This window comes from Artemia franciscana, chromosome 16, assembly GCF_032884065.1.
Source record: "Artemia franciscana chromosome 16, ASM3288406v1, whole genome shotgun sequence".
Taxonomy (NCBI): domain Eukaryota; kingdom Metazoa; phylum Arthropoda; class Branchiopoda; order Anostraca; family Artemiidae; genus Artemia; species Artemia franciscana.
The window spans coordinates 28,887,385-28,914,454 of record NC_088878.1 but is presented as its reverse complement, the minus strand read 5'-3'; the positions used below and the strand labels follow the sequence as shown (position 1 = coordinate 28,914,454).

Below are 27,070 nucleotides of genomic sequence, written 5' to 3'. Positions count from 1 at the left end.
GTATATTAGAAACAGAAGTGGTCCACTACTTTTTATTCCTACCAGAAAGGTAAGAATGAATGAGTAAGAGATTAGTACCTCTTATTCTGTAGTTATCACGCTTACACAAAAGAATCAGATGACAAATCGTATCAAATGATTTCTTCACATCGACAAATATTGTAGCTGGTATTTCATTCCTGTCCATTGCATCATTTAGAAACTGTAGTAGAACCAGTATAGCATTCTCAGTGGAGTGCCCAGGCCTGGATACAAACTGACGCACGATGAGGAAGCAAGACCTGGTCAGATAATTCATCCTTTTGTTGTAGAAGCAATGCTCTAAAATTTTCGAAAAACCACAGAGAAAAGAGATAATGCGATAGTTCGAAGGTTGCTTGGGATCGCTATCTTTGTGGAGGGGAATAATCCTCGCCGACTTGAAAACAGTGAGAAAGAATCCGTCTTTAAAGCAAGATTTGATGACATTCGCGATAAGCTGACATAATTATCCATGGTTTTCTTATGAGGCAAGTTGATGAATCATCTGGACTTTCGGAATGACCATTGTTCATGGCTTGCAGAATCATGAGGGATTCACTTTCAATAAGTGACAAAAACATAAAGGAGCTTCAAATTACCAATAAAACTCAAGGTGCTTTATTTCGGAGGCTGATACAACAGGCATAGCAGTAGCTTCTCTTTACCGGAAGTAATTTTAACAATCAAGAATTCAAAATCCATCTCTTGGTATAAATTACTAAAATCAGCGATTTCACGAACATGTAAATCCTGATTAATAAACAGAACAAGTCCACCTTTCGAACGGTACCCCTTTTTCTATTAACTATTCTATACCCAGATATGTCAACTAAAAAACTATTACTATCACTAAAAAATGTCTCACATAGTTCTAAGATTCCAAAGTGATTCCTAAAAAAAGAAAAGTGGAGTTAAAATCAGAGCTACTAAATACTTTACGACAATTTCAAAACGCGATTGGGGATGATAGGGACTGATCAAATGGAGCGATTTAATCATTATTTATATACTAGCTGTTGGGGTGGCGCTTCGCGCCACCCCAACACCTAGTTAGTGGGGACACTTCGCCCCCCCCCAAGCCCCCCCGCGCGCATAAGTCGTTACGTGCCTTATTAGTTACGCGCCATTGTAGTTGTGTCCCTGTGTCCCACCTGTGAATATAGATATATATATATATATATATATATATATATATATATATATATATATATATATATATATATATATATATATATATATATATATATATATATATATATATATATATATATGTTTTTAACTACGTAAAACTTGCGAATATACGACATTCTTCGCTGTCCCATTGTCTGTGCATATAAATAGATTGTCAGGTTTACCGACTCTTGAACATGCAACATATAATTGTCCATCGGAAAAACAATCCGTATTCAGATCTATACCTCATGATTCTAATGATTGCCCTTGAGCTTTGTTGATGGTGATTGCTAATCGAACATTCTCTGTGTCCCCGTCGTCATTTATATATCCCCCTGTGCCCCCCCCCGGCGTCCCCGTTGTAGTTATGTCCCTGTGTCCCGGTCATTTATATTCCCTGTGTCCCGGTCGTCATTTATGTCTCGGTGTCCCAGTCTTTAATTTCTCTTTGAGTGTCCATAAGATGAAATAAATTTTTTGTTATTTTCTTTTTTCTTTTTAATTTATTTTGGGTTTTTACCTTTTTTTAGCTTTTTTAGTTCTTTTTTCTTTTTAGTTTTTTTTTGTAGTTTTAACCTTTTTTTAGTTTTTTTTTAATTTATTTTTATTATTTTTAGTTTTCTTTTTCTCCTTTATTTTTCAGTTTTTTTCCTTTTTTTTTTTTTTTCTTTTTTAGTTTTGAAATAATTTTTTTTCCTTTTTTCTTTTAATTTTTTTTTTGGTTTTTACCTTTTTTTTAGCTTTTTTATTTTTTTTTCTTTTTAGTTTTTTTGTAGTTTTTAAATTTTTTATTTTTTTTTTTTTATTTTTTAGTTTTCTTTTTCTCCTCTATTTTTCAGTTTTTTTCCTTTTTTAGTTTTTTTTTCTTTTTTAGTTTTTAGTTTTTTTTAGTTTTTTACCTTTTTTTTTAGTTTTTTATAGTTTTTTAGCCATTTTTGTTTTTACCTTTTTTTTTAGTTTTTTTCTTCTTTTGTATTAATACTAAAGTCAAGGTTCGAACCTGGAACCTCTTGAAGCTAGAACCTGGAACATAACGCGTTACCAACTCAGCTACATCGGCTTGAATACTTTCGTTTTTGAATTGGTATATGATGAAATAATTCAGACGTCATATGCGGACAGACAGACAGACAGACAGGACAGGATTGAATTAAAATCGAATAGTTATTGGCATTAAGCCATGGTTAAATTTAAAAAATGCTAGACAGATAGTCCGATTGAATGAGAGGCAAATCTGGCATTAACCCCCTTATTAGGATTGTATAAAAAATATGTCTGTTCATTATTAATAGATAATTCTATCTATTATCCGTCCATGCATCATTCCTAGGGAAGAAGAACTAAGATAGGTAGTCTTAGAACTAAGATAGTCATAGAACCTAAAGTTTTTCGTGTGTTTGGTTAAATGGCACGGGTAAACGGCGGGAGTAAGTATGCCTCTCTTATTGGACCAATGCTTATTTGTTATCTTTTAGCCAGGCACGCCCGCCTAGAGTCTCAGGCAGGTTGACTACGACTTTTGAAATTGACATAGGACCATTAGATTCTCTGGAATGAGAGGTAAACAAAGCACACATACCTATGGTCTTAGGCAGGTTGAACCCAGAATTTGGTTGAGCCAAGAGCAGGTTGAACTTAACATAATATGACTGAATAAATATACTCTTAGTCCAGCCTGAGTGGAAGATATAGGGGATGATAGTTCCCCTCACATATACAATCAATTCTGTTCGTCTTAATTTTTCATGTTACTTCACTTTCACCAAAAAGGAACTTGTTCTTATTTAAATGCTTTTTTTTATATAGGTCAAACATTTAAGGGAGCATGTTGCAGCGCTTGATCAGCAGCTAGCAAAGCAAGAGTCTTCACGATCAGAGAAAGAAGGAAGTGAAAACAAATTTTTATCTTATATTGAAGAATTTAGGAATACCATACACCGTGAGATGGAACATCAGACAACTATAATTGATGACCTGAAACAACAGTTCTTTAATAAGGTATGAAAAGACAAAGTAGCTTCTTTTTAGTGTGAGTTTGAATTTGTCAAAATCTTAAGAGACAATCTATATGAATCATATGCACTTTTGTAAAGAATTGCAAAAGCACGTGGTATTGTCGGAAGGAAGGAAGGGTCTCTCTAGACACCTCTTGTACTAAATATAGGTTGTTTCCATGTGACCCTTTACTATCAAGGTTGCATCTGTGGAAGAACAGGGTGGGATATGGAGTTTGAATGCCTCCTCAAATAAGAAGATTTACTATAGATTGATAATTGCATGACAGCTTTTAAAAGACAGATATATAGTTCTAGATGAAGAGAGGACAATCTCTCTGCTCTTTTGGAAGGTAGTTGGCTGGCAGGAGTGAAGTTTCAGGATTGGATCTTGAGCTAAAATTACATCTTTGCAAGATTGACTTGACGTAATTACCTCCGCTCCTCTCTCCTTTACAGGGTGCTGACGTACGATGAATTTGGAAAAACTTTGTGGCAGAAAATTGAAACTTCTTAAAAATGATTCCACGACACAAAAATTATTCAATGAAATGTGATCCCGCCCTTCACTTTTGTTAAATCCTGAATCATAAAGTTTTGGTAAATTTACACATACCAAAATAGGAGCTTAAAAAGTTTAAAATAAAAAGAATATTTTAGTTGTTAACACCCAGCATTTTTATATATTAATTGCTTCCATTAAACATTAAGATGAACAAATGACAAGAAAGTGAATATTAAGATGACCCAGTTTAAATGAAAAGAAAGCAACTGTAAGTTAGTTTCTTATTTGTGCATTGAAGTAGTGGTCCCAGTTCTAAGACAAGAAAAAAAAAAAAAAAGAAAATACGAGCTTAAAAATAAAGTAATTTTCTTTTGTATTATAATTGTTCTGTGGAGGAAATCCTTCCATGCTGTATTGTTTTGCTTGTGTGTGCCAATCTCAGTTTACTGCTAGAATATAGCAAGGGTTTAAGCTCTGTAGTTTTTAGAGAAAGTTTAAACCTCAGATCAAATCGATGAACATTGGATTGCATTTCGGAAAGGTACGTGTGATTCTAGTCAGAGACCAAATAGGATGGTTTGGCTTATCTTTGATCCAGAGCCCATAGTGAATGAGCTGAAGTAGAAGTCAAAGTCAGAAGATATCTAAAGCTAATAGTGAGGGTGATCCTGAAAATGATATTTAAACAAAAATAGGAATTCAGTACAAATATATATATTTTGAAAATAAAGAGCAATGTCAAATTAAAAACAAACATATACATAAAAAGGCTGCTGTGGCAATCTCTTTCTGATTGTGATATACTTATTAAGAGCTAAAAAACTTGATAAGATTTATTCCAATCGACTTCCGCATATCAAGATGACAAATATTACTATTAAAATAATTATTATTATAATTGGAGACTGGCAAAACTGTGCTGATGATCAGGCCACAAAGACTCATTGTCTCCAAACCCCCAAAAAACTACCAATAGCTGCTAGGTTATTGGTGCCTCTTTAAGGTTGTATTCTGATATAGGACTTGCCTATCTCTTTTTGTCTTTTGTAGCTTCACCAAACTTTCGTTTCTTTGACCCATTATTTTACTTTGGAAACAAAAGCTCTATTGAAGCTGAAAAGCACGCGGACATAGTCTTGAATTGAAAGTGTAGTAAAATCTACAATTACTTAACATTTTTGACGGTTCATTGGCCCCACCACTTAAATATTTTCTTAGAACAACACATAGTAGAAAATTTGTAACTGCTGCCATCTCTTTTTATCAGCCATTTCTGTTTGTAATTTTGGCGAAGTTCGATGTTTAATTTTTTACGTTTGGGACTGAGACAGAAGAGGGATATCAGAGGTTCCTATTTAACTTTAATAGATATCTCATTGGTAACGAGTTTGAAGATTATAATTTACTCCTTTCTTAATAGTAAAGTTATCACTTCAACCCTGGCAAGCAATTTAACATTTCACCTATACGTTTGACACATCATAATTTTGAAGTGCGATCTTTACTCCTTGAAGAGCTGATCAAAATACGTAACAATTGTTCGTTGTTTTTTTTTTTGCATAGACTCCGTTCATTAGATACACCATTGCGAAGTTTCCATGACTGGCATCTTCACTGTTCTTGTACACATCTGGAAGAAGAAAAAATTGGATAATGACTTTGTATAAAAGCAACCCAAGTCCTGATTCTATGTAAGAGGAACTAAGTCTAGACTCGATAAACAAAGATGCCGGAAGAACTAAGCGGGCAAAATACTTTTTTTTATCATTCATGCCCCCTTCTCCTCATTAGCTTTTAAACAGAAAGGCCGACTTGTTTTAACTAGTTTCAACAAAATAAAACAATAATTTTAAATCGGTATAATTTTGGGACCAAAAGAAGGTCTATAACCACTGCATATTATTCCCTCTTTACCACGAATCTTTAGTTATAAATCAGACATGATGCATCTTATTTGAATTTGAGTCACACAAGGGTTTAAATTTGTTCTTTTGAAGACACAAAATCGTCGTAGTTGGTCCCTTCATCTTCTTGCTCACTCTCTCCTGTGATTTTATTTAGAATGGAGGGCATGTCACAACTGGTTCGAAGCAAATTCATTCAAGGATTTTGTAATATGTTTAAAAAGATATGAAGAAAGCCCGTCATTCCTACAGAACCCTCCTACCCATCCCATTTCCAAATCATAAGTGGAAAGATATGCACATCACACCTTGTTTGAACTGGAAACATAAAGTAATTTTATGTTTGTATGATTAAAGAGCCAATGAGCCCAAAGGTCTTCCCGCCCCTCCCATTTTAAACTGTTTCTTCAGTACACAGATAGGCATACCACAACATGTTTGAACCAGAAACATCGAAGAATTTTTAATGTGCGTTACTTGAGGACAAACAAACGGTATGCCAGCAACGCCTTTCTCCGATCTGTCACTCCGTTAGAATTTTTGGAAACGCAGACATGTCTGACGTTATTTACACCGAAATATTGCGACAATTTTTCAATCTGTACGATTGTCGTTATAAATTAATCCCTTGAAATCCTTAAAACCCTTATTCCCGCATCTCTCTTTCTGTTCTTTTTTTTTAGAAAAGCAAGAACATAATGCACCTTGTTTAAAGTGGACACATGGCCCTACTATTCCCCCCCCCCCCGTGGTACAACCAGTAGTCTTGCAGAAATGCAAGAATGTAGCATCTTCTTTGAACGAAAATCGTAAAAACTTTTTGCCGAATAATAGACATTTTTTACCCTGTTTCAAGCAGAATCACACACGGATTTTAAGCCGATACTATCATATGCATAAAATGGGCAATTATCTCCTGTATATTTCCTACCCCTGCAACAACCAACCTTTTTGGCATAAGCACAGGCATGTAGCACCTTTTTTTAAAAACCAAAATCAAACAGCAATTTTCAATCGTTATGATTAGAGAGCCCAAAAGAATTTTCCAACCATTTTCAAAAGGTTTTGGGCTATTCTCAAAATTTCTATGAATTATTTTTCGGAATAAACTTTTACCAATAAGATTAGCCAGAACAATAGTTACCGTTCCTGAATCCGCTTCGAATGGCGATTCTTTCTTATTTGACAGTTCTTTCTTAAAACTTTCTTTTAAAATTTGTCGTTACGATGGGCTAAAGCTCGTTATTTACCTGTTTGCTTCTGATCCCACAACCTGTATATAGATTTATATTGTCTGTATATAGATTTATATAGTCTGTACTAGATTTATATAGGCTGTATTTATATTTGTGTACAATAAATTTATCAGGCTCTAAATATTCATATTAACTTCCTATTTTGTGAAAACAAGATATTTGATTCTAGGAAGAAGAATATCAACTAGCTGTCCAAGCAATGCTGAAAGAACAATCTTCAAATTTTGAAGAAAAAATATTGTTTTTGAAAACATCTATTGAGCAAGAAATTTTGACAAAAGTAGCAACTGAGAAGGAAAGAGAGACGTGTGGTCTATTGAGTAATCAGGCCAATTTAAGGAGGGACGAGCTAGTTTTGCCCGATAATCAAAGAGTACGGGAAAATGATAAGAGAGAAAACTCTTGGTCGTCTTTGAGACAAAAGCGAGTGCTGTCACCTAGCGTTACTCAATTAAATTATGAAGTTAATCGTAACAACCTAAATAGAAATATTAACATTATTTATTTAGTTCATTATTTATTTAATTTGATTTTTTCGCTTCGCATTTCACGAAAGCTAAAAAAGTATTTTTGACAAAATGACAAAAAAGATATATTAATTATGTTTGTAATAAGAATCCCTTATTCATCTTTCCGAATTTGTTGGAAAATGTTTCTGCCCTGCACAAAAAAGAATAATATTCAGATCGTTTGTATTCACTGAGCTAAATAAATTTTTCCGTCCTACGGATGAAGCATGACAGATTACCGAAGATTGTCCTTTTTGGCCAACCGTCTGGGGCTACACGGCAAGCAGGTCGTCCTTGTCTGGGTTGGGAGGATGTTATAAATAAAGATTTAAAGGAAATGGGAACTTCCTGGGAGGGTGTAACGAGGGAGGCTTTAAATAGACTAGGTTGGCGGAGGAGCGTGCGTAGCTGTGTTGGCCTCAGGCAGCTTGGTGCTGCAGTGACTTGTTAGTAGTAGTAGTAGTCACACTGACTGTATAGGCTATGTATTATTGTGATATCGAAGAAAATTATGGTACCTGCTTCTTTTATTTCTATTGGTAAGAAATTGGGCTAAAGATATAAGAATTAATTGCCAAAAAGACATAAAAGATTTATTTTATTTCTACATTTTCAAAGAACTAGATACTGTGCTGTATTAGGCCTGACTATCTGGAACTCAAATTTTTGAATGTCGTCTAAAAAATATCAATCCCTGGAAATCACTGAAAATTGCTTCATTTAGATTAACTACTTACTTTAAAATATGAAATTGAAATACCAGATTTTAATAGATTAAAATTGAATTCCTTTTCCATATTCAAGTTTTGCTGTTAAGTTTTCCATTTATTTTGATACTAGCTGTTGGGGTGGCGCTTCGCGCCACCCCAACACCTAGTTGGTGGGGGCGCTTCGCGCCCCCCCCAAGCCCCCCCGCGCGCGTAAGTCGTTACGCGCCATAATAGTTACGCGCCATTGTAGTTGTGTCCCTATGTCCCACCTGTGAATATAGATAGATATATATATATATGGTTTTAACTACGTAAAACTTGCGAATATACAACATTCTTTGCTGTCCCATTGTCTTTGCATATAAATAGATTGTCAGGTTTACCGACTCTTGAACATGCAACATATAATGGTCCATGGGAAAACAATCTGTATTCAGATCTATACCTCATGATTCTAATGATTGCCCTTGAGCTTTGTTGATGGTGATTGCTAATCGACCATTCCCTGTCCCGGTGTCCCGGTCGTCATTTACATCCCCCTGTTTCCTCCGGTGTCCCCGTTGTAGTTGTGTCCCTGTGTCCCGGTCGTCATTTATATTCCCTGTGTCCCGGTCGTCATTTGTATCCCGGTGTCCCGGTCTGTATATACATTCGTTTTTTAGTTTTGTTTTTCTCCTTTATTTTTTTCCTTTTTTTTTCTTTTTTAGCTTATTTAGATTTTTAGATTTTTTAGTTTTTTTATTAGTTTTTAGTTTTTACTTATGTCCTGGTCGTCATTTATACTCCCTATGTCCCGGTGCTTTGTTGATTGCTAATCGAACATTCCTTTTGTCCTGGTCGCTTTCTCTTTGAGTGTCGTCATTTATTTTTTTCTTTTTTAGTTCTTTTAGTTTTTACCTTTTTTAGTTTTTTTTAGTTTTTTAGATGAAAATTTTTTTTAGTTTTTTCCTTTTTTTCTTTTTAGTTTTTATTGGTTTTTACCTTTATGTTAGCTTATTTTTCAGTTTTTTCCTTTTTTTTAGTTTTTTTTTATTTTTTATTTTTTTTAGTTTTTTACCTTTTTTTAGTTTTTTTAGTTTTTTTAGTTTTTTTTAGTTTTTTAGCTTTTTTACTTTTTTTATTAGTTTTTAGTTTTTTTGTAGTTTTTGCCTTTTTTTAGTTTTTTCAGTTTTTTTTTAGTTTTTTATTGGTTTTTACCTTTATTTTAGCTTATTTTTCAGTTTTTTCCTTTTTTTTAGTTTTTTTTAGTTTTTAGTTTTTTTAGTTTTTTACCTTTTTTTAGTTTTTTTAGTTTTTTAGCTTTTTTATTTTTTTATTAGTTTTTAGTTTTTTTTGTAGTTTTTGCCTTTTTTTTAGTTTTTTTAGTTTTTTAGCTTTTTTATTAGTTTTTAGTTTTTTTTGTAGTTTTTGCCTTTTTTTAGTTTGACAACTTATTTTTATATATATAGATAGTTTTTTTTTTTTACTTATGTCCTGGTCGTCATTTATACTCCCTGTGTCCCGGTGCTTTGTTGATTGCTAATCGAACATTCCTTTTGTCCTGGTCGCTTTCTCTTTGAGTGTCGTCATTTATTAGTTTTTTCCTTTTTTTTCTTTTTAGTTTTTATTGGTTTTTACCTTTATTTTAGCTTATTTTTCAGTTTTTTCCTTTTTTTTAGTTTTTTTTTATTTTTTATTTTTTTTAGTTTTTTACCTTTTTTTAGTTTTTTTAGTTTTTTTAGTTTTTTAGCTTTTTTACTTTTTTTATTAGTTTTTAGTTTTTTTTTGTAGTTTTTGCCTTTTTTTAGTTTTTTCAGTTTTTTTTTTAGTTTTTTATTGGTTTTTACCTTTATAGTTTTTTTAGTTTTTTAGCTTTTTTATTTTTTTTATTAGTTTTTAGTTTTTTTTGTAGTTTTTGCCTTTTTTTAGTTTTTTCAGTTTTGACGTCACCTGATCCAGTTTTTTCCATGACGTCACCTGACACATCCATCCACACATCCATCCACACATCCACAGACAGACAACTTATTTTTATATATATAGATTATATAAAATATGAATGCTCAGCTCTCTTTCCAGCCGCTGGAAGAACAAAGCATTTATTGATTAATTATTGATTATTTATTGATAAACAATCATTTTGATTTTTTTGTACTGACTCATTTTAGTTGGAGTTTATTTGGACTTGGTTAAAATGAACATTTTCAATACTTTATTTATATAAATAATTTCTATGAAGGCTTAAGCTCATCCATCGTCCCTCAATATGCAGCATAATCAGTGGGGCCAATTCACAAAAATAGATTGGAGGAAGCAAGGATGCCTAGTTTTAATGATGGTTGAAGAATAAAGTGTTTATTATAATCTAGGGGGAGGGGCGTTTTTACCTTTCTCCTATTTTTCTCTTAAGAAAATAACAAAACAAAATTTTCTTCAGAATGTATGCTGAATAATCACCATCCACAAATTGGCACCCTCGTGCTTGATAGCTTGGCCAAAAGACTTTGTTTCTTATAGCATTCATATTTGACAAATTCAAAATATTTACAAATAAACTTTGGTTTTCGGGAGAAGGTCAACTTTTCAATCGCATTAATACGCTACAAAAGCACTTAACGGAAACACTACGTCTCTTCAACCTTTTAGTTTCCCATACTCTTTGATTCCATTAGCTTGAAGACTCCCGAACACAACCAGTGCCCATGCCTCGATTGGGGAAACGAGGCTTGATCACTAAAAGCAGCAAGAAGGTAGATGAGAGCGATGATAATATCACAAGTTATGAGTCACATGATGAAGCTTCAGAAAAACTTACTTTCAGAATTTTTAATGAAAAGGATCAAGTTACCAAAAGAAGATTACCAAGCAAATCTAAGCAAGGAGACCGAGTAGTAAGAATTTACGTTTTTTTTTCGTGAGCTTGAAAGCTTCCAGATCAGCTTTTCATTGCGTGTTTATGTTATTTTTTTTTTGTTTAATGAATGGCATTGTGTGTTGTAGTATTGTGTATAAAGGTAATGTGAATTTAATGTGTTATGTGAAAATTTAAGGTATTGTGATGGTTGGTATCTTTTTTTTCAATAAGCACCTAACATAATTTCATACGTAACATATTTTCTTTTATAGAAGAAAAAGAAGCCAAATTACCGTTCGTACAAACAGTTATCGAAAATATTTGGAAGAAAGTATTAGGTTTATGCAGCTATAGATCTATGAAGCATTTACGTGACTGGTACCGAGTGCATCTTGACTAAGTCGTATGGGTTTGACCTGTGTTGGAGGCATACGATGTTCTTTTGTGTTTTATTTTAGCTATCTAGTAGTAATTGTCTGAAGTTGGTAGTTATGCATAGATAAACTGTTTTAGAGCTGAGTTATATCTGACTGCGTGTAGCTGCTTTTGCATAAATTATTTCTCATGAATTTTTGTGTCATCTAACATCTACTCTCTTGCCTTTTAAAACATCTAATTCAGAAAATATTAAGATTTTACCTCATCTTAACTTAGAGTGAGTAGTTGAAGGTTTTTCAGACGATTTTGAAGCAGTCGCTAGTGGTTCAATTGTGTGATAGTTGAAGAGCGCGATGATAAATATTTATGGGCTTGATCTGTACGGACTAGTGTTTATGTAAAAGAAATTGAACTGTAAGGTGTTTAAGTTTTGTGAGAGTAGTCATGACTTTGGTGAGTTTCAGTTGCTTAGGATTTTTGACCAATATTGTTTCAAGAAGAATTGACAAGATCTGTAATTTCCTCAGTCTTCCGCTCTTTCCACTTAAGCTTGACTTAATAACTGAAATAAATTTAAAAAGTTAAACTGTTGCGTAAAGAGTGGGAGGTAAATATAGAGGTATGGAAGGCCACCCAGCGTATAAATCTTGATCGTTTTAAGTTTTAGCATTGCTCTTTACTTTCATTAAGAAAAAAAATTCTTGTTTAATTTCTGTTTTTTGAATATAATGGTCAAACGACCCGAAATATCTAGTTTATTTACAGTTAACTGTAAAAAGATTTTCAATTACAATTTGTTATTGGGAAGCGTTTAATCAAAAATTCATTCTCTATTTTCAGTTCTTTTCAGAATGTTTCATGAAGCTTTTTATAAATTAATTTTATTAATGTTTTTATTATGTTTCATTATTTTTTATATTATTCTTTTGGTGCAGGCAGTTTATTCATTTAGCGTATTTTTGATATTTTATGTTATGCAATTAAAATAGCCGTCTTTAAAATTTTATATGAAGCCATTTTTCGTAAAAGGGGTAAGCAATGGTATGGGAAGGAACCTAAATGCCATCTGAGTGATGAAACTCAGTTTCAAAAAGGCAATTAATATTTTTATTTTTGTTCTAATCAGGCTTCTCCCAAATTTAAGGGACGATAGGATAGATAAAATCCCTCTGGTGAAAAGAAAACAAGGGAATAAATATGCACCAATTACACCAAAGCACACCAAATTCTGTAATTAAAGTCATATACATTCTGAAGGGAATTTTTTGGACATTCAGGATTTGACACTGCAATTTTAATCACAATCACAATTAGATTAAACTGGAGAAGATGGGAAGAAGCTGTTTTTTTTCCTGAAAATGTACAACTTTATCATTGCTACTTACTTTCATTGGGTACTTTTAAATCTAAGAAATTCTACAAGTTTGTAATAAGCATAAAATGAAAGTTTTTTGATGTAAGTATTGTTCCTAAAATTCCACTCTTTACAGTTCTGGTTGTTAATGCCATGGGTGGCTGGCTTAGTTCATTGTCATAAATGGTTTGATAGTGTTGTATGAGGTTTAACTTTGCGTCTAACTTGCGTCCAAGTTGAAATAACCTATGAAATAACATATAATTAAGTTAAAAAAATATTTACCTCTTAATCATATGATAAAAATATCAATACATGCTATTTTACTTTTTTTTTATAGCTCATGAGTTCATTTAATCCATCAAGATTTCAAAGAGTTTCTGCGAAAAAGAGTTTCCTAATTGCGTCTAAAATATCAAGCTCGCGCAATGTTTCTTATTAAATAGCCAATTGGCTTACTAAATAGCCAATTGGCTTATTAATTGGCAACCAAATCGTATCTAAATAAAAATATATGAAAACAAAAATTCACCGTTATTTAATTGCGGTTAACGACATCTGTTTACAACATTTCTCATTTACTCAAGTAATTTTTGACTCAAATTTCAGGCCAAAACTCCATATTTAGATTTTAATCGAGAAGAAATTGATCGAGGTATAGCCGAGGAATCCTCTAAGATTTTAAGAAACCATTCTAGGAGCAGATCCCACTCTGGAGCTTATCTAGATCCTTGGCTTCAGTTGAGGCAGACTGGTACTAACACTTCTTCAACAAAGAAAAATTTCCTGTCAACTATTGTTGGATCTTTGAAGAAAGCTGGAACTTTTTTCAAAGGTTTGTGATCGAACAGTCATTTTAACATGTTAATTCTCATGGAGCCTTTTATGCTATTTAATATTAAAGATACTAACATTCCAGAAAACAATAATACTACAGGAAAATCAAATCCAGCAGGTTATTACATGCACTTGAAGACACCCTCAGGACAGGGTTGTCAGCCCCCCTAAAGAGAACAACAAATTTTGCGATTAGGACAAAATATCAAACATTTTTTCTACATTTTGTATTATTCTTTATTCCTGGAAAAATTCAATCCTCCCGTAACTAAGAAACTTTTGCTGTCATTCTAAGTCTCTTTACTTACCTTTCGAATATATTTGGGAATAGCAAAGATGTTCATAGGCATACATAGTTTAAAAGTCTAAAAATTCCAAGAAAAGGATCAGCCTCGAGGAAAGGATTCGAAGGTGGTTTCGCTGAAACAGCTTCCACAACAGACTACAGCATATACTACTGATATGACGACTAATAGCTCACTTCAGCAATAAGCAGTCAGAAGGCAACACAGTAGCGCATTCTCCTCCTCCGACATAGCCCCCCAGTCATGATAAACTCCTGGTTAATAGCTAAGTAAAACTTATGAAATAATGTACATGTCAAGGTATGTCACAAAAATGGATAAAAAGCAACATTTAGTTCTTGGAGGAGCATATTATACATTTCAACACTTACTAAGTGTTTTTTTTTAATCCAATTCGAAAATGCTATAAATATTTGACAAAGTTATAACTAGACGGGGGGTGCACTATGGTTAAAAAAAGAAGAAGATAGAAAATAAAAATGCCAACGAAAGACTATTGCGACAGAAAAACTTGACTTACTTCTTTCAAACTTTAAGGATCAAAGTGTGGAATTAATCATGTAAAGATAAAAATCACACTAGCGGAGGGCTCAAAGAAGTCTGAAAACCTCTTAGTAATATATAAATTCGGTAATGCAAATAATAAAATGCCGAGAAATCCTCATCAGAAAATATAAATTAATATAAGGTAATTACCTTGTAGCAAGGGATTGCGCAAATATTTTGCACTTGTTGCTAGGAGTCACTTTCATTACTATTGAACTAAAAATTGCAGATGAAAGTAAGATAAAATCAGGCTCGAAATAAAACATAAAATAAATATGAGATGATTCGATTACATTCGATTGGGGGTTTGTGCCCATATCTGTCACGCATGTTACTAGAGTTTGTTTTTTATTGCAATTGAAATAAAATCAAATTTGAAAAAAGTAAAATTAGGCTCGAATGAAAATATAACAGAGTGCGTAAATTTATCTTCCATATTGTGAGGATTCGTTTTCATTAGTATTTAAATAAAATATGAGTTGAAAGATAAAACTAACCTTGAAAGAAAATATAAAATAAATAAGATTCGACAAGGTTATAGAGGGGCGTGGACAGATCTTTTGCACTGGTTTGTGGTTCTAGCTTATGCTAGTATTCAAATAAAATTACATCCCAACAAAAGATACAATCAGTCTAAATAAAATATATAAAATAAGCAAGATATGAATAAATTGTAGCAAGACTGTGTGCATAATAATTACGTTTGTTACCTATTTCAACTTTCATTACTATTTAAATAAAAGTAGAGTTGAAAGAAGGATAAAAGTGTAGCTAAGCGAGAAAATTTACAAAAATAAGGGGTGATTATGTTGTAGCAGGGGTGTGCATAGATATATCGCGTATGTTGCTATTTTTAGTATTTATTACTATTTAACTAAAACAAGACATGAAAGAAAGATAATAACTAGAATTAGAAAGAAATGTAAAGCATCATATTAATCGAAAAAAATATCTCGTGGAGGGGTTAGGGGCAATGTGGAGGGGAAGTCATCAGTAAAATATTAACATTTATATTTTTGAAGCATAAAATGGGGGTGTTTATCGTGAGGGGCACACCAAAGATATTTCATATCATAAAACAAAATTCTTATATAGGGAAACCAGATAGCTTGAGCGCACCTGTCCTGTGGATTTAGTTCAATTTTCAGCTGGGTCATTCACATCTTCGTCACGCTCAAAAACTAGACATAGGTAATGCGCTATCAGTGATAAGGTCTTATTGTCAATGTCACCAGACATCCCTCTTACCTATTCCCGTTGCTGATGTACTTAGAATTGACAGAAGTTGTAGCATTTTGTATAAGAAATATTGGGGAAGTAGTATCTCAGTGCATTTGATAGTCGCCTTACTGCTAACATGGTTAGTCTATGTCTTATGGATGTAAGATCATAGGTTGTCAAACAGAAGGTCCATTCACTTGGGAACCAAGCAAAAAGGCAAACGTCTTCGAATGGGAAGGAAAGGGGTCATCGGAAAGGTTTGAAATAAAATTGGAGATTCATGAGATGTGAATGATTCAGGTAGAGAGATTGGGGTGGGGGAGGGGACTGTGATAGCTTCAGGCTCCTTAGTGTTGCAATGAGTTATTAGTTGTAATAATAGTTTTATTTTGCGTCAAAAGTGTAAATCTACTTATTAGGAGGAGGAACTGACCAGCCATTATTTGGACACAATTACGATTCGTTACATCTTAATTAAACGTGATTAGCATAATAATTACTGTTCTACACACTGAACTTAAGACTTATAAAAAAAATGCTGAAAGTGGAGGCCGTCTTCGCAAATTCTTGCTCTCAAACTCCTATGAAATCAAGGATATGAAGTAAGTTTATCGTTTTGGTTCAGCGATGTATTAACACTATAAATACAGTTTGAAATACACCACTAACCAATCTATATATATAGGTCAGAATAATTAGATGTCCTCAGCGATCAAATATATAGAACAATACTACCTCGAAGAGTCAAACATAGAAGCATCGACTAAGTTAAAAATGGTGCACTCCTACCTAATTTTCTAGGTCACTTCTTAGAGAAAAGGTAGTCTTATAAACCTTTGAAGAGGTTACTTCGATCGAGAATTCAAAATCATAATAGACAATTGAAGGCCTAAAAATTATCACAGGGAAACCAGTATCCCTCATTTATTGTGCCCTCTTTGCCCCCAGGAACACTGTAACCCTTTTAATACCTTTCAATTCGCAATAATTGCAAAATTTAGGGAATGGGCTTCAAAAGGTGAAATGATTCAAGCCAGAAAAAGTAATCCCAACACGTCAAGTGAAGGTGGACGGGACTTAAGTGACTAAGTAAAGCGAATCAAGTACAGGATAGAGAATATTGACTAACAGTATTGACTTGACTGGATTTATGGACAAAAATAAAAAACAATACATATACTTATCCCATTACTGCCAGCATGCCAGAGGCTATTAACAGCCAATACGGGGATTTGAGAAATCAATCATTTGATAAAAATATAACGGAAAAAATTTGACAAAAATACCATAAAAAAATATTCTTTTTCTAATATGATTCAGCAGAAAAACTAAACAAACAACAAACAAACAAAAACTAAAAAACACAAAATTTAAGCGTTTTTTCATCTACTCAATCAGATATTTAAAAAATATTGCTTTAAGACCGAGGTTAGCAAAATCATTTTTTCTATACATTTAGGCAATCAACATTTTTCCGAATATGAAAGGAAATAAACCAAACCATATTATGACCAAAGTTGTACCAAGACGCTATGACCAAACCGTAGTATAACCGAGCCGTCTCAATTTCGGACTATCATAAGTAATTACTTTTGTTTTAGAGCTAAAAAATATTTAAACAAGATGCTGGCAAATGTTCACAGCAAGAAAGCATAGCCACTGTCTTGACAAAGAAGATACAGACTTAAATAGTATTTTTTAGGGAAGAAGAAAAAGAAACCCTGGAGCTCAACCTTATCACTGCCCCCCTCTTCTGCATTTAACATCGATTTCGCTCTACCTATTAAGTCTGAGTCTCCTTTAAATGGAAAACGACTGAAAGAATTCAGAAGTAAAACGGAAAATGTTTATTTTGAGTCTCCTGTCAAATCAAGCATTAGCTCCAAGGTAAGTTATTTTTATAGCTCGAGTCACAAATTGATAAATTGTAAATTTATTCAAAAAAATAATTTTAAACAATAAATTTTGAAGTTAGACATTCCCTAATGATTACTTAGGATTAGATCAAAACTCGACTTGCACTAAAACCAGATCTTTGGTTCCTAGGTTGGTCTTCCTATGGTTCCAGACTCAGGACAGCTGTTTTCAACTTTGGGACCTAGAGACATCTAAAGAAAAGACGGTAACTTGCTTAGTCTGGTAACCTGTGAAAACCAATAAATAAAGAAAGACCCTGTACTGACTAGTCTAAGACCAGTTCTTTAAGACGCTGCATCTCAATAATGGTTTTCCGCATTATGGTGTACCCAAAACCTGTCTGCTGATTCATTTAACAGGAAGGTTAGAAGACACAACCCTGGGGGAAAATCTCAGCAGCTGGCTAACCAGTGATATATCAGAGCCTAAGTTCTTGGAAGCCTAGGAGGCCTTAGAAGCAGGAGACACTCGAAATTTAGAAGCACTGGCAATTAAGGTAGCTACTAAATTAAGAAAGACTCTGTACTGACTAGTTTAAGACAAATTCTTTAAGACGCTGCATCTCAGTAATGGTTTTCCGTATAATGGTATCCCCAAAACCCATCTGCTGATTAATTTAACAGGAAGGTTAGAAGACACAACTCGGGGGGAAAAATCTCACCAAATGGCTAACCAGTGGTATATCAGACCCTAAGTTCTTGGAAGCCTGGGACGCTTTAGAAGCCGGAAACACTCGAAATTTAGAAGCATGGGCAATTAAGTTGTCCAAAAAGTCACATTTTTGCACTCATTTGAGATATTGACTCTTTTCTTTTATAATTTTTGCTTTTTAAGGTTTGACCATATTTTTGTAAGCCTTTTAGCACTGAGGGAACACGTGTGAAAGGTCCTGGCTAAAATATAATTTGTCTTTGTTTTTACTGGTTGTGCTCTCTTCGTAAATCATATTCTAATTCATGGTGCAAGGTTCCTAAGAACTAAGGGCTTGATATACCAAAAGTTTACCATTTATCAGAGTCTAGACTATCCCAAACAGAGTTACAAACTCTTACAAGGCTGTTCTTGAGCCTAGGGTGTCTGGTCTTGCAGGAAATCTGGCTGAAGTATGTTTCGGCGCATTTGCCGTATTGACCTGGAAAAAGTGGATTTATAATGGATGAAAATTGCACTTGAAGCAAAACATAAAACTCCCCATAAGAGGTTCTGAAGTAACTTGACTGGTGCTACGTCTCGTCCTTGGGACCCTATTTCGAATTTTCGGGAGTGTTTTTAATAGGCTTTTACGAAAAGTTGACATTCATATTCAACAGTAGACCTGTGGCATGACTTGCAGGGAGGAACAACCAAACTGGATGGTAACAGGCTCCTAGTCCAAATATGTCTAAGGTGTTTTGTTGGATAATTTTCGGCCTTTATGAATCAGCTAAAATAGACTTACTTCCCTGCTAAAGCAAAGGGACTGGTTGAGGAGTCTTCCATACCTTACAGAAGGATCCAGAGCAAAACAAGAGCCGAAAGAGCGATGATACTCTTGCTTGTGGGCCTGGTAGCTCCGCAATACAGTGCTTGAGAATAACGTTTAGTGTTTATCTTAATCAGATGCTCTAGTTAGATCAAAGTGCTTTAAAACTGGCTGTACTTTTGGAGTATAGCACTAGACGTGGTCTGCTTTGGTGTCTGTGTTATGTGGAAAATCACCATAACCAGTCTTTGGTCATGCTTAGCTAGCCTTGTCTCAATTTAGCATCTACTGTCAAATAAGATAGAGCAGCACTAAAGACTTTCTAGTGAAAATAAATTTTTATTCTTATGACTCTATATCGTGATCGAGGCGGTGCAGTATATCAAGGGTCTCTGCTATTTTGTTTTATATAAGCCATTGACTTTTGTTTTCTTACCAAAGTGATTTTTAGAAGTGTTGACCCTACTGATGCCTTGTACACATGGAAGCACTACTATTTTATCCCGGATGAAAAAAAGAGCACACAACCAATATTTACTTTGAAACAATAAAAAGAACAGGCTTGATTTCGTAAAATCCCCAAGGATAGAGTTCGCACAACTTGGAAATCACAGGCTTAATACAAAGAGAAATTCGTTACTAAGATCCAGAATGCCTGCGTTAAGAGCTGGTAGAGAACGATAAAAACGGACTTCCGTACTCTAAAGGAACTGCAATTCCTTTCCTACAAATTAAAAACAGGACTGTTGTTTGAGACTTACATGCAAAGACTATGGCTCATGCCGAGGTGTTTGCTGAATTTCCAAATCTGGGAGACGACGATAAAGAAGTTATCGATTTCCCTGATTACATCAATACTGTCCTTTATCGTTTGAACTATTCCGCTCCTAAAGTCGTTCAATATCCACAAAGTCTTGATGTGACCATATCCATAGGTCTTCACATTATATTTAATATTATCTTGAAGACTCACAGTGCCAAATTAGCTGGACCTTTGTCGCCATTTTTCTGGCTATGTTTTTCATCTGGAACCTTTCCCCGTAGATAGAAACCTACCTCTATCATTCCTATACGTAAACAGAATAGGAATCCGTTGAATGTGGGCTCGTATAGGCCTATCAGCCTCCTTTCGTGGATTGTAAAATCTTAAGAAAAAGTTTCGAATCATTCACTTTTATAAGTACCTGGAGTCAAATGAACTTTTTGGTGATCGCCAACAGGAAGTGCCAGTGGTTAACAGGAACTTACTGTTAACCAGAGGATGTGCTCAATACTTGACTTCTTAATGACCCAACATGAGAAGAAGACCTAACATCTGGAAAATGGAAACGGCAGGAAGTTAATGTCATCCGGCATTAATAAGGGCTTTTGATAGAGTATGGCGTCATGGCCTACTGAAGAAATTTTAAGCGCTTGGAGTCAGAGAATGTCTCTTGAAGATGATTGAAAAATTCATCTCTGATTGTTCACAGCAGGTTCTTATTGATGGGTTCACTTTTCTCAAATATCCAATAAAGGCACACGAGCCCCAGGGTAGTATATTGGGATCTTCATTTTTCATCCTTTATAAAATTGACATGGGAGGCAGTCTTGCGAGCCCTATGCATCACTTTGCCGATGACATCAAAACACATGTAGCCATCCCAAAACATGAGACCCAATCAATGCCTCCCTGCCCCTACAGACAGATGTTTTGAAAATTGAAAAATGATCCGATGCCTGCATGGTCAGTTTCAATGCATCGAAAACAATAAAGCTGATGATCTCCCGATCACAAGTCTCACGCATACACCCCAACTTCATCTTCTCGAACGCAGCCATAAGGAGACTTCGACGAGGTTTGTTTCCATCTCTTGGACAACCTACGTCGATCGGTTAAGAACCTCTTCTAAAAAAAAGCTTGGGATCACCCTTCACCGCAAAAACCTTCTAACACTTAGAGCCGAGTATGGATTCCCACTGTATGCTGGTGCTATAAAATCGTTACAATAAGATCCAAAATAGCACTAATGGGATAGGTTTTTAGTGAGAGCTTTGATATAGCGTCGATGGTTTTTTTCTACAGGTAGGTAAGTTCACCTCCTTTTCTACAATTTTCTCATATTATGCCTCCAATCGTCTAACCAACAACACAGACACGAAGGTATACAGCTTGGTTCAATTATCTTGAGTTGAGCAATCTGAGAAAATAGTGCTTGAAGAATGGCTTCATTTGACGTCGCAGTTGGATCTGCAATGGTCTTCCTGGGGATGTTATCCCTAAACTTTTTATTTTACTCTTTAAAAAGGAGATTCAATGATCGTACCTGGTACCCCAGTAGCATGATACTTATTTTCTTGTGGAGCAAAATCAGAAATCGGATATCCCGTTTTTAGATACCTTTATTTTTTGGGCTTCAAATTAGCAAGTCCATCCTCTGGCTTTGTGTCTGAAGGGTATCAAGGATCTGACTCTAGTTCCAATAATTAAAACTCCAATTATTAGAGATTAGCATGTGAAGTACAATGTTAAAGTAAACTCAGCAATGAGACGAAAGCATGGTCACATACTTTGGGAGAGGAAGGTCAGTTTGTCAAGATAAAAACAAAAGACGCATTGTCTTAAGATAGTAGGAAGCGTTGGGACCAGTCTTATTTTTGGGTTGAGTGGGGATGGGAGTATCCAAAGGCCAATTATCTCCGAGAAAAATATGTTTAGTCGTGTTTATAATTACAACCGTGTTTGAAATATGCTTCCGACAACCGTAAAATATAATTTTAAACTGCAGTGAGGCAATGTCTTTTACTAGCTGATCAGTCTCATAGCTTGAATCATGAAATCTGGATAAATTTTGAATCAAAGCGGTGAAATCGATTAATTATCAAAATATTTTAAAAGACATTTTATTCATGATAATTTTTTTTAATGTACTATTAATCTCAGGATCTGTCCATTTCCTATATTTCTTCCAGGCAAGTCAACAGCCAAGACCTGGTCGAGCCTGGAGTGACTCGGACTTGTCGGTAGTAAAGGATGCCAATGAAGATTTTGAGGAAAAAGAACAAAAAGGCAAAACAAAAAATGCGAGTAAATGTCGTTCACCAAGTGAAATAAAATCAAAAACTCAGCAGAAATTTGCAGTCTTGGAGAGGAATGGTCAGGTTGAAGTTTCTTTGGATAAAAAAGAAGATAAGCAGAAGCTGAGGAACGCGGAATCTCTTACAGGGAAGGAAGAAAGAGTGCCAAAGAACGTTTTGTTGAACGTTGCCAATTCTAGTGACAGGTAAGCTTCTGGTTTTAGTCGGAATGTTGATAGCTTGAAGAGTGCATATTTTTATTAATGAATGAATGAATGAATGAATGAATGAATGAATGGTATGTATACGGCCTGAAAAATGGCTTTAAATACAGTCATTCATTCATTCATATTTTTATGTACCAAATTGATAATCTACCTAAAGGTTCTATTGAGACTTCACAAAAGATTTAATAAGTTACGAATTGTCTGCATTGCTTGGTGCCTTATTACAGGGAGGTAGGTGAATTTTAAATTTATTTGTATATAGGTGTGATTTTACTCTGGTCTTTATAGAAGGTCAAACGCTTCAGATTTTTCTATCTTGGGGTATTTAATTAATCAAGGCTTGTTTTTCGTCTTGATTCGGCCGTTCAAAACCAAAATGAATTCGCAATAATATTCATGTTTTTTGACACTTTCTGTTTTGAATGGCCAAATTTCTATTAAGAACCTGTGGTAACAATTTTTGAAAGATGCCTGGAAACAAATATACTATTAGAAAACTACTAACAACTACTACTAGATGCTAAACTAACAGAAAATTTCCAAAACTCCCAAAACTCGGAAAAAATCCTAAAAACTTCAATAGCTTTTGATTTAAAATGGCGTTTTAAAAATCGCCATTACTTTGAGCGGTGTTGAAACCCAACATAGCTATAAAATAAAATTTTGAACTGTAAACCACAAAGTAGTCAACAGTTATTTAAAAAAATTAAATGTGTTTTTTTTTTCATTCCTCAAAATTTTTTTATTTCTGATTGAAGTAATAGCACTAATTTTTGAGCTATCAACTGGGCGAAAGTGATGCAAGACTTGAGAGCCATGGCTAAGTAAAATAAGGCCAAGATAGATCTGTTAAGACAAGTCAGTTCTGTGAGCCATTTGAATACAAATGGAGACAAAAAAAATGACTCAAAGATTTATGACCTTCTCGATTGCCTACTGGGTGATCGGCAAAACGTTTTATAGCGGTCTTCATTGCAAAAAGAGTGGACCCGGAACTCCAATTACCTTTAGCAGCTCGTAAAGCCATTTATCTAGGAAAATATTAATTTTAGTCAAAACAGAAAAAGAAAGACTCTTCAAGATTCATTTGCTTTATCCGGTATCGTTTTGTGATTTTCTAATAGCTTAATCGTAGGGATTTTTCTATCATCTGAATAGTTATAAAGAACCATTACCGGCAATTTGTGGCCTGTGAGCGAAGTGTGCAACCTGTGAATGGACTGTGACTGAAACCCAAAAACTCATTCGGGGAAAAACAAGATTGAATGTTTTGAAGTATCCTTTTCGAACGATCCTACTCAAGAAAACTATATCAATGAAATATTTTTTTTTGGTCGTTAAGGTTTATTATCCCTTTGTAAGTTCGTATCTTCTGTCCTATATTTTCTGTCCTGTACTTTCCGTCTGTATTTCTGTCATGTTTCGTATTTTCTATTGTCCTATAGTCTTAATGTTTCGATGCAAAACACAAATTTTGACATCATTCCATGCATGAGATTCAGGTTTATCAATCTATTTAATTACTTCTTTGAAATTTGCATTGCATTTGTTATTGTTGAAGAATGTGTTGAAAATATACAAAAACAGACACACTTCTGAATTTTTTGTGGAAGTTATAATATTTGTTTAATTTTACTTTCATAAAGCTATTGAGAAATAAACCTAGATATTGAACAAATGATAAAAAACTATTTAGGAATTTATTTTATCTAAGGCACTTAGATGACATAGCTTCTTGCCAGGTATTAAAGTAACTGGGTATTTGTTTATTATACGCCATTCACTAAAGTCTACACTGTCTAAAACTCGAGAACAAACCGGTTTCATCGTTATTTTCTTTCTGTTTAGCGTGGAAATATAAAATTGGGCTGTATGCTTGCACATTAGGTGGTGGAGGGTGGCGGTAAAGTATTTCGATAGTTTGAAGTTAGAAAACAATTCTTACTTTATAATTTGCAGAATAATTGTACCTAACATATTTTGCATACAGACCCGCTATATATTACCCCCCCCCCTAATGTGCAAATATATAACCCAAATTTGTTTCTAAAGTATTATATTTTCATCATATTTTGTAATATTTAATCATGATTGAGCGTCAAAGAAACAGGTTCTAATTCAATGACACACTTGAATGAGCGGCACATAATACACAGGTACCAGTAAATGAATTTAAAACTTTTAAAAAGAACTCATAAAAAAAAATCAGAGAATTTCATTTAAAAACTATTGAAGAAAATAATAATAGCAGGAAATATAGATGTTTAAAAAGACTGTTGCTATCATTTAGTCAGCAGATATAGAACTTCTGTGGAAATTATTATCATTGTCCTAACAAAACAAAGTCTGTGATATCATAATTCTGATAGATAAATCTGATACTAATGGAGCCAATGAAACAAGTAGCTTGTCTTTTTGGCTCAAGTCACATATGTATAGCTGTGACCTTGTCACAAAAACGCGTGTTTCAGAGAAAAACTTGAATCTTAACGGCAGAGAGAACAAGAAGAAAGCTCCTTAAACGTTCAGCAATGTTTAAATGTAAAGAGTGTATAAAGAAAGCCTTCGAGAGGTTTGTTAAGCTAACCATTGAGGCAAAGAAGATAATATCGATCGTAGGATAATTTTGCTGTCCGAAAAAGTATTGACGTGTCCATCTGGACAAAATTCGACTTTCTTTTCCTAAGCAAAATAGCTAACACAGAATTCCTCCTCCCCATAGACACTTCTAAAGAGCAGAAAATGTTACGGTAAAGGGCAAGTCATCTCAAAAATGTTGGCTCTTTACGCAATAAAATAAAATTATTCTCAAACCGTCTATTTCCTACTAAGTTGCAGAAATACAAGGGCCAACCAACGAGCAAAGTGCCCAACATTTTAGAGTAATGTATTAATTGGATGAGAATTTTAAAACATGAGACCTAAAATGTAAAAAAAAAAAATAAGACTGCATTTCAAAATTTATAAAACGGAACTTACTAAAAAAGATAAAAGGCGTGAACAGTTATTTCTAAATGAAAAAAAGAGAGAGAGAGAGATTGAGAGAGAGTGAGAGAGAGAGAGAGAGAGAGAGAGAAAGAGAGAAAGAGAGAGAGAGAGAGAGAGAGAGAAAGAGAGAGAGAGAGAGAGAGAGAGAGAGAGAGAGAGAGAGAGAGAGAGAGAGAGAGAGCGAGAGAGTGTGTCTTTTTTCTTCCATTATATCCCTAATTTCCTCCTTAATTACCTAATTTCCCTCCTGAAAACCATGATATTTTTCTATCTTAACATTTCAAATTGTAAGAGGGTGTTACTAGCACATGCAGTCAAACGTTTGCTGTTGGCTGGTGGAAACAAGGACGTATAGCAAGGACCTGAGTGAGCGGCGGGCCCTGAAACCCTAAGGTTTCCCAAATTTTTGAGTATATGTCATTTGAATTGTCATTATAAATCTTTGATACATTTATTTGCCCCCCCCCCTCAAAAATAATCGTGCGGACATGTCCGGGCTTAACTGTTATTACCATTTTTTAGGACAGAAAAAAGGCTGTATACAGTGTGACAGAAAATACTCCCAATTTTTTATTGCAAATTTCAATCTAATCAGAACTATCCAAGGAGTTTTCTTGATGATTTTAAGCTAAGCCTCAATTATATCTTATGTTTTAGTTTCTTTTAATTCTAAATTTGAAATTCTGTCTAAGGAAAAATGTCAGATAATTGCATTGAAACCCAGCATCCACTGTCTGCTATTATAAGTCCATATCGCTGCCCCTGACTAGCAGGAGCCTATATACTCGAGACCTTGGCCTTTCCAATAGATATTAAATTTTTTAAAATTAGTTTTTTTCAACTAAAACTAAGGAGCAGTATTAAAACTTATAACGAAGAGAAGCTATCACGTACATGAGGGGGTTCGTCCCCTGGTCAATACCTCGCTCTTTGCGCTAAAGTTTGGATTTTGTTCCAATTTCTTAAGAATAACCCCTGAATCACAAAGGCCATTTAATTAGATTAAATAGCTCTTTTGAAAATACTAAAAAAAACTTGAGCACAAAGAGCGAGGTATTGACGAGGGAGCGAACCCCCTCATATACGTAATAATTTTTGTCCGTTTTAAGTTTTAATATTGTCCCTTACTTTAAGTTGAAAAAACTTGATTTTATTTAAATTAATTTCTGATCATTTTTTAAATAATGCTGGGAAATCCATCACCTCCTTCATGGAAAATTCTCTTCCCTCATGACAAATTCCTCCATGAAAAGATCCTCTCACATAACCCCTCCCCCAGACCCTCCCTACCAGAAAATTCCTCCTGAAAACTTCTGTATTCTTCCCAATAACAAATACTATATGTAAACAATAGGCAAAGCTCATAACTTGCATTCCTTCCGATGGGGATGTGGGAGATTAAGTCATCCTCAAAGATGTAGTTATTAGATTTTTCGACTATGCCGTACAAAGTTGCTATTGCATATATTGATCGGGAGACTTTGTGAAAATATGAGTGTGAGAAGGGGCCAAGCTGCCCTCCAATTTTTAGGTCACTTAAAAAGGGCACTGGGAGTTTTAATTTCCGTTCCAATGAGCCCTCTTGCGATAATCTAGGACCCATTGGGTCGATACGATCACCCTGGAAAAAAACAGAAAAAAAACAACAAACAAATAAACACGCCTGCCTGATCTTTCTTCTGACAAAAATACAGAATTCTAAATTTTTGCCGATAAGAGCTTGAAACCTCTACACTGGGATTCTCTGATATGCTGAATCTGATGGTGTGATTATCATTAATATTCTACAAATTTTAGGGGGTGTTTTCCGTTTTGTCGTAGATAAGGCAAATTTTCTCAGGCTTAGAACTTTTAGTGGCTAAGACTAAACTTG

At 34.3% G+C, this 27,070-nt stretch overlaps 1 protein-coding gene and 1 long non-coding RNA gene across 2 annotated transcripts in view; one reads left to right on the top strand and one right to left on the bottom strand.

Annotated features, from left to right (window-relative positions):
- Positions 1–27,070, top strand: part of LOC136037313 (uncharacterized) — a 67,017-nt gene that overhangs the window by 35,520 nt on the left and 4,427 nt on the right. Inside the window, exons 2-7 of the mRNA XM_065719979.1 lie at positions 3,001–3,192; positions 7,023–7,226; positions 10,724–10,942; positions 13,247–13,472; positions 17,249–17,433; positions 21,878–22,188. Coding sequence (XP_065576051.1) covers positions 3,001–3,192; positions 7,023–7,226; positions 10,724–10,942; positions 13,247–13,472; positions 17,249–17,433; positions 21,878–22,188 — 1,337 coding nt within the window. The remainder of the gene's footprint in view (positions 1–3,000; positions 3,193–7,022; positions 7,227–10,723; positions 10,943–13,246; positions 13,473–17,248; positions 17,434–21,877; positions 22,189–27,070) is intronic.
- The window catches only part of LOC136037315 (uncharacterized), a 70,565-nt gene continuing 47,895 nt past the window's right edge, over positions 4,401–27,070 (bottom strand). The window contains exon 3 of the long non-coding RNA XR_010619911.1: positions 4,401–5,323. This is a non-coding gene — a long non-coding RNA (uncharacterized LOC136037315). The remainder of the gene's footprint in view (positions 5,324–27,070) is intronic.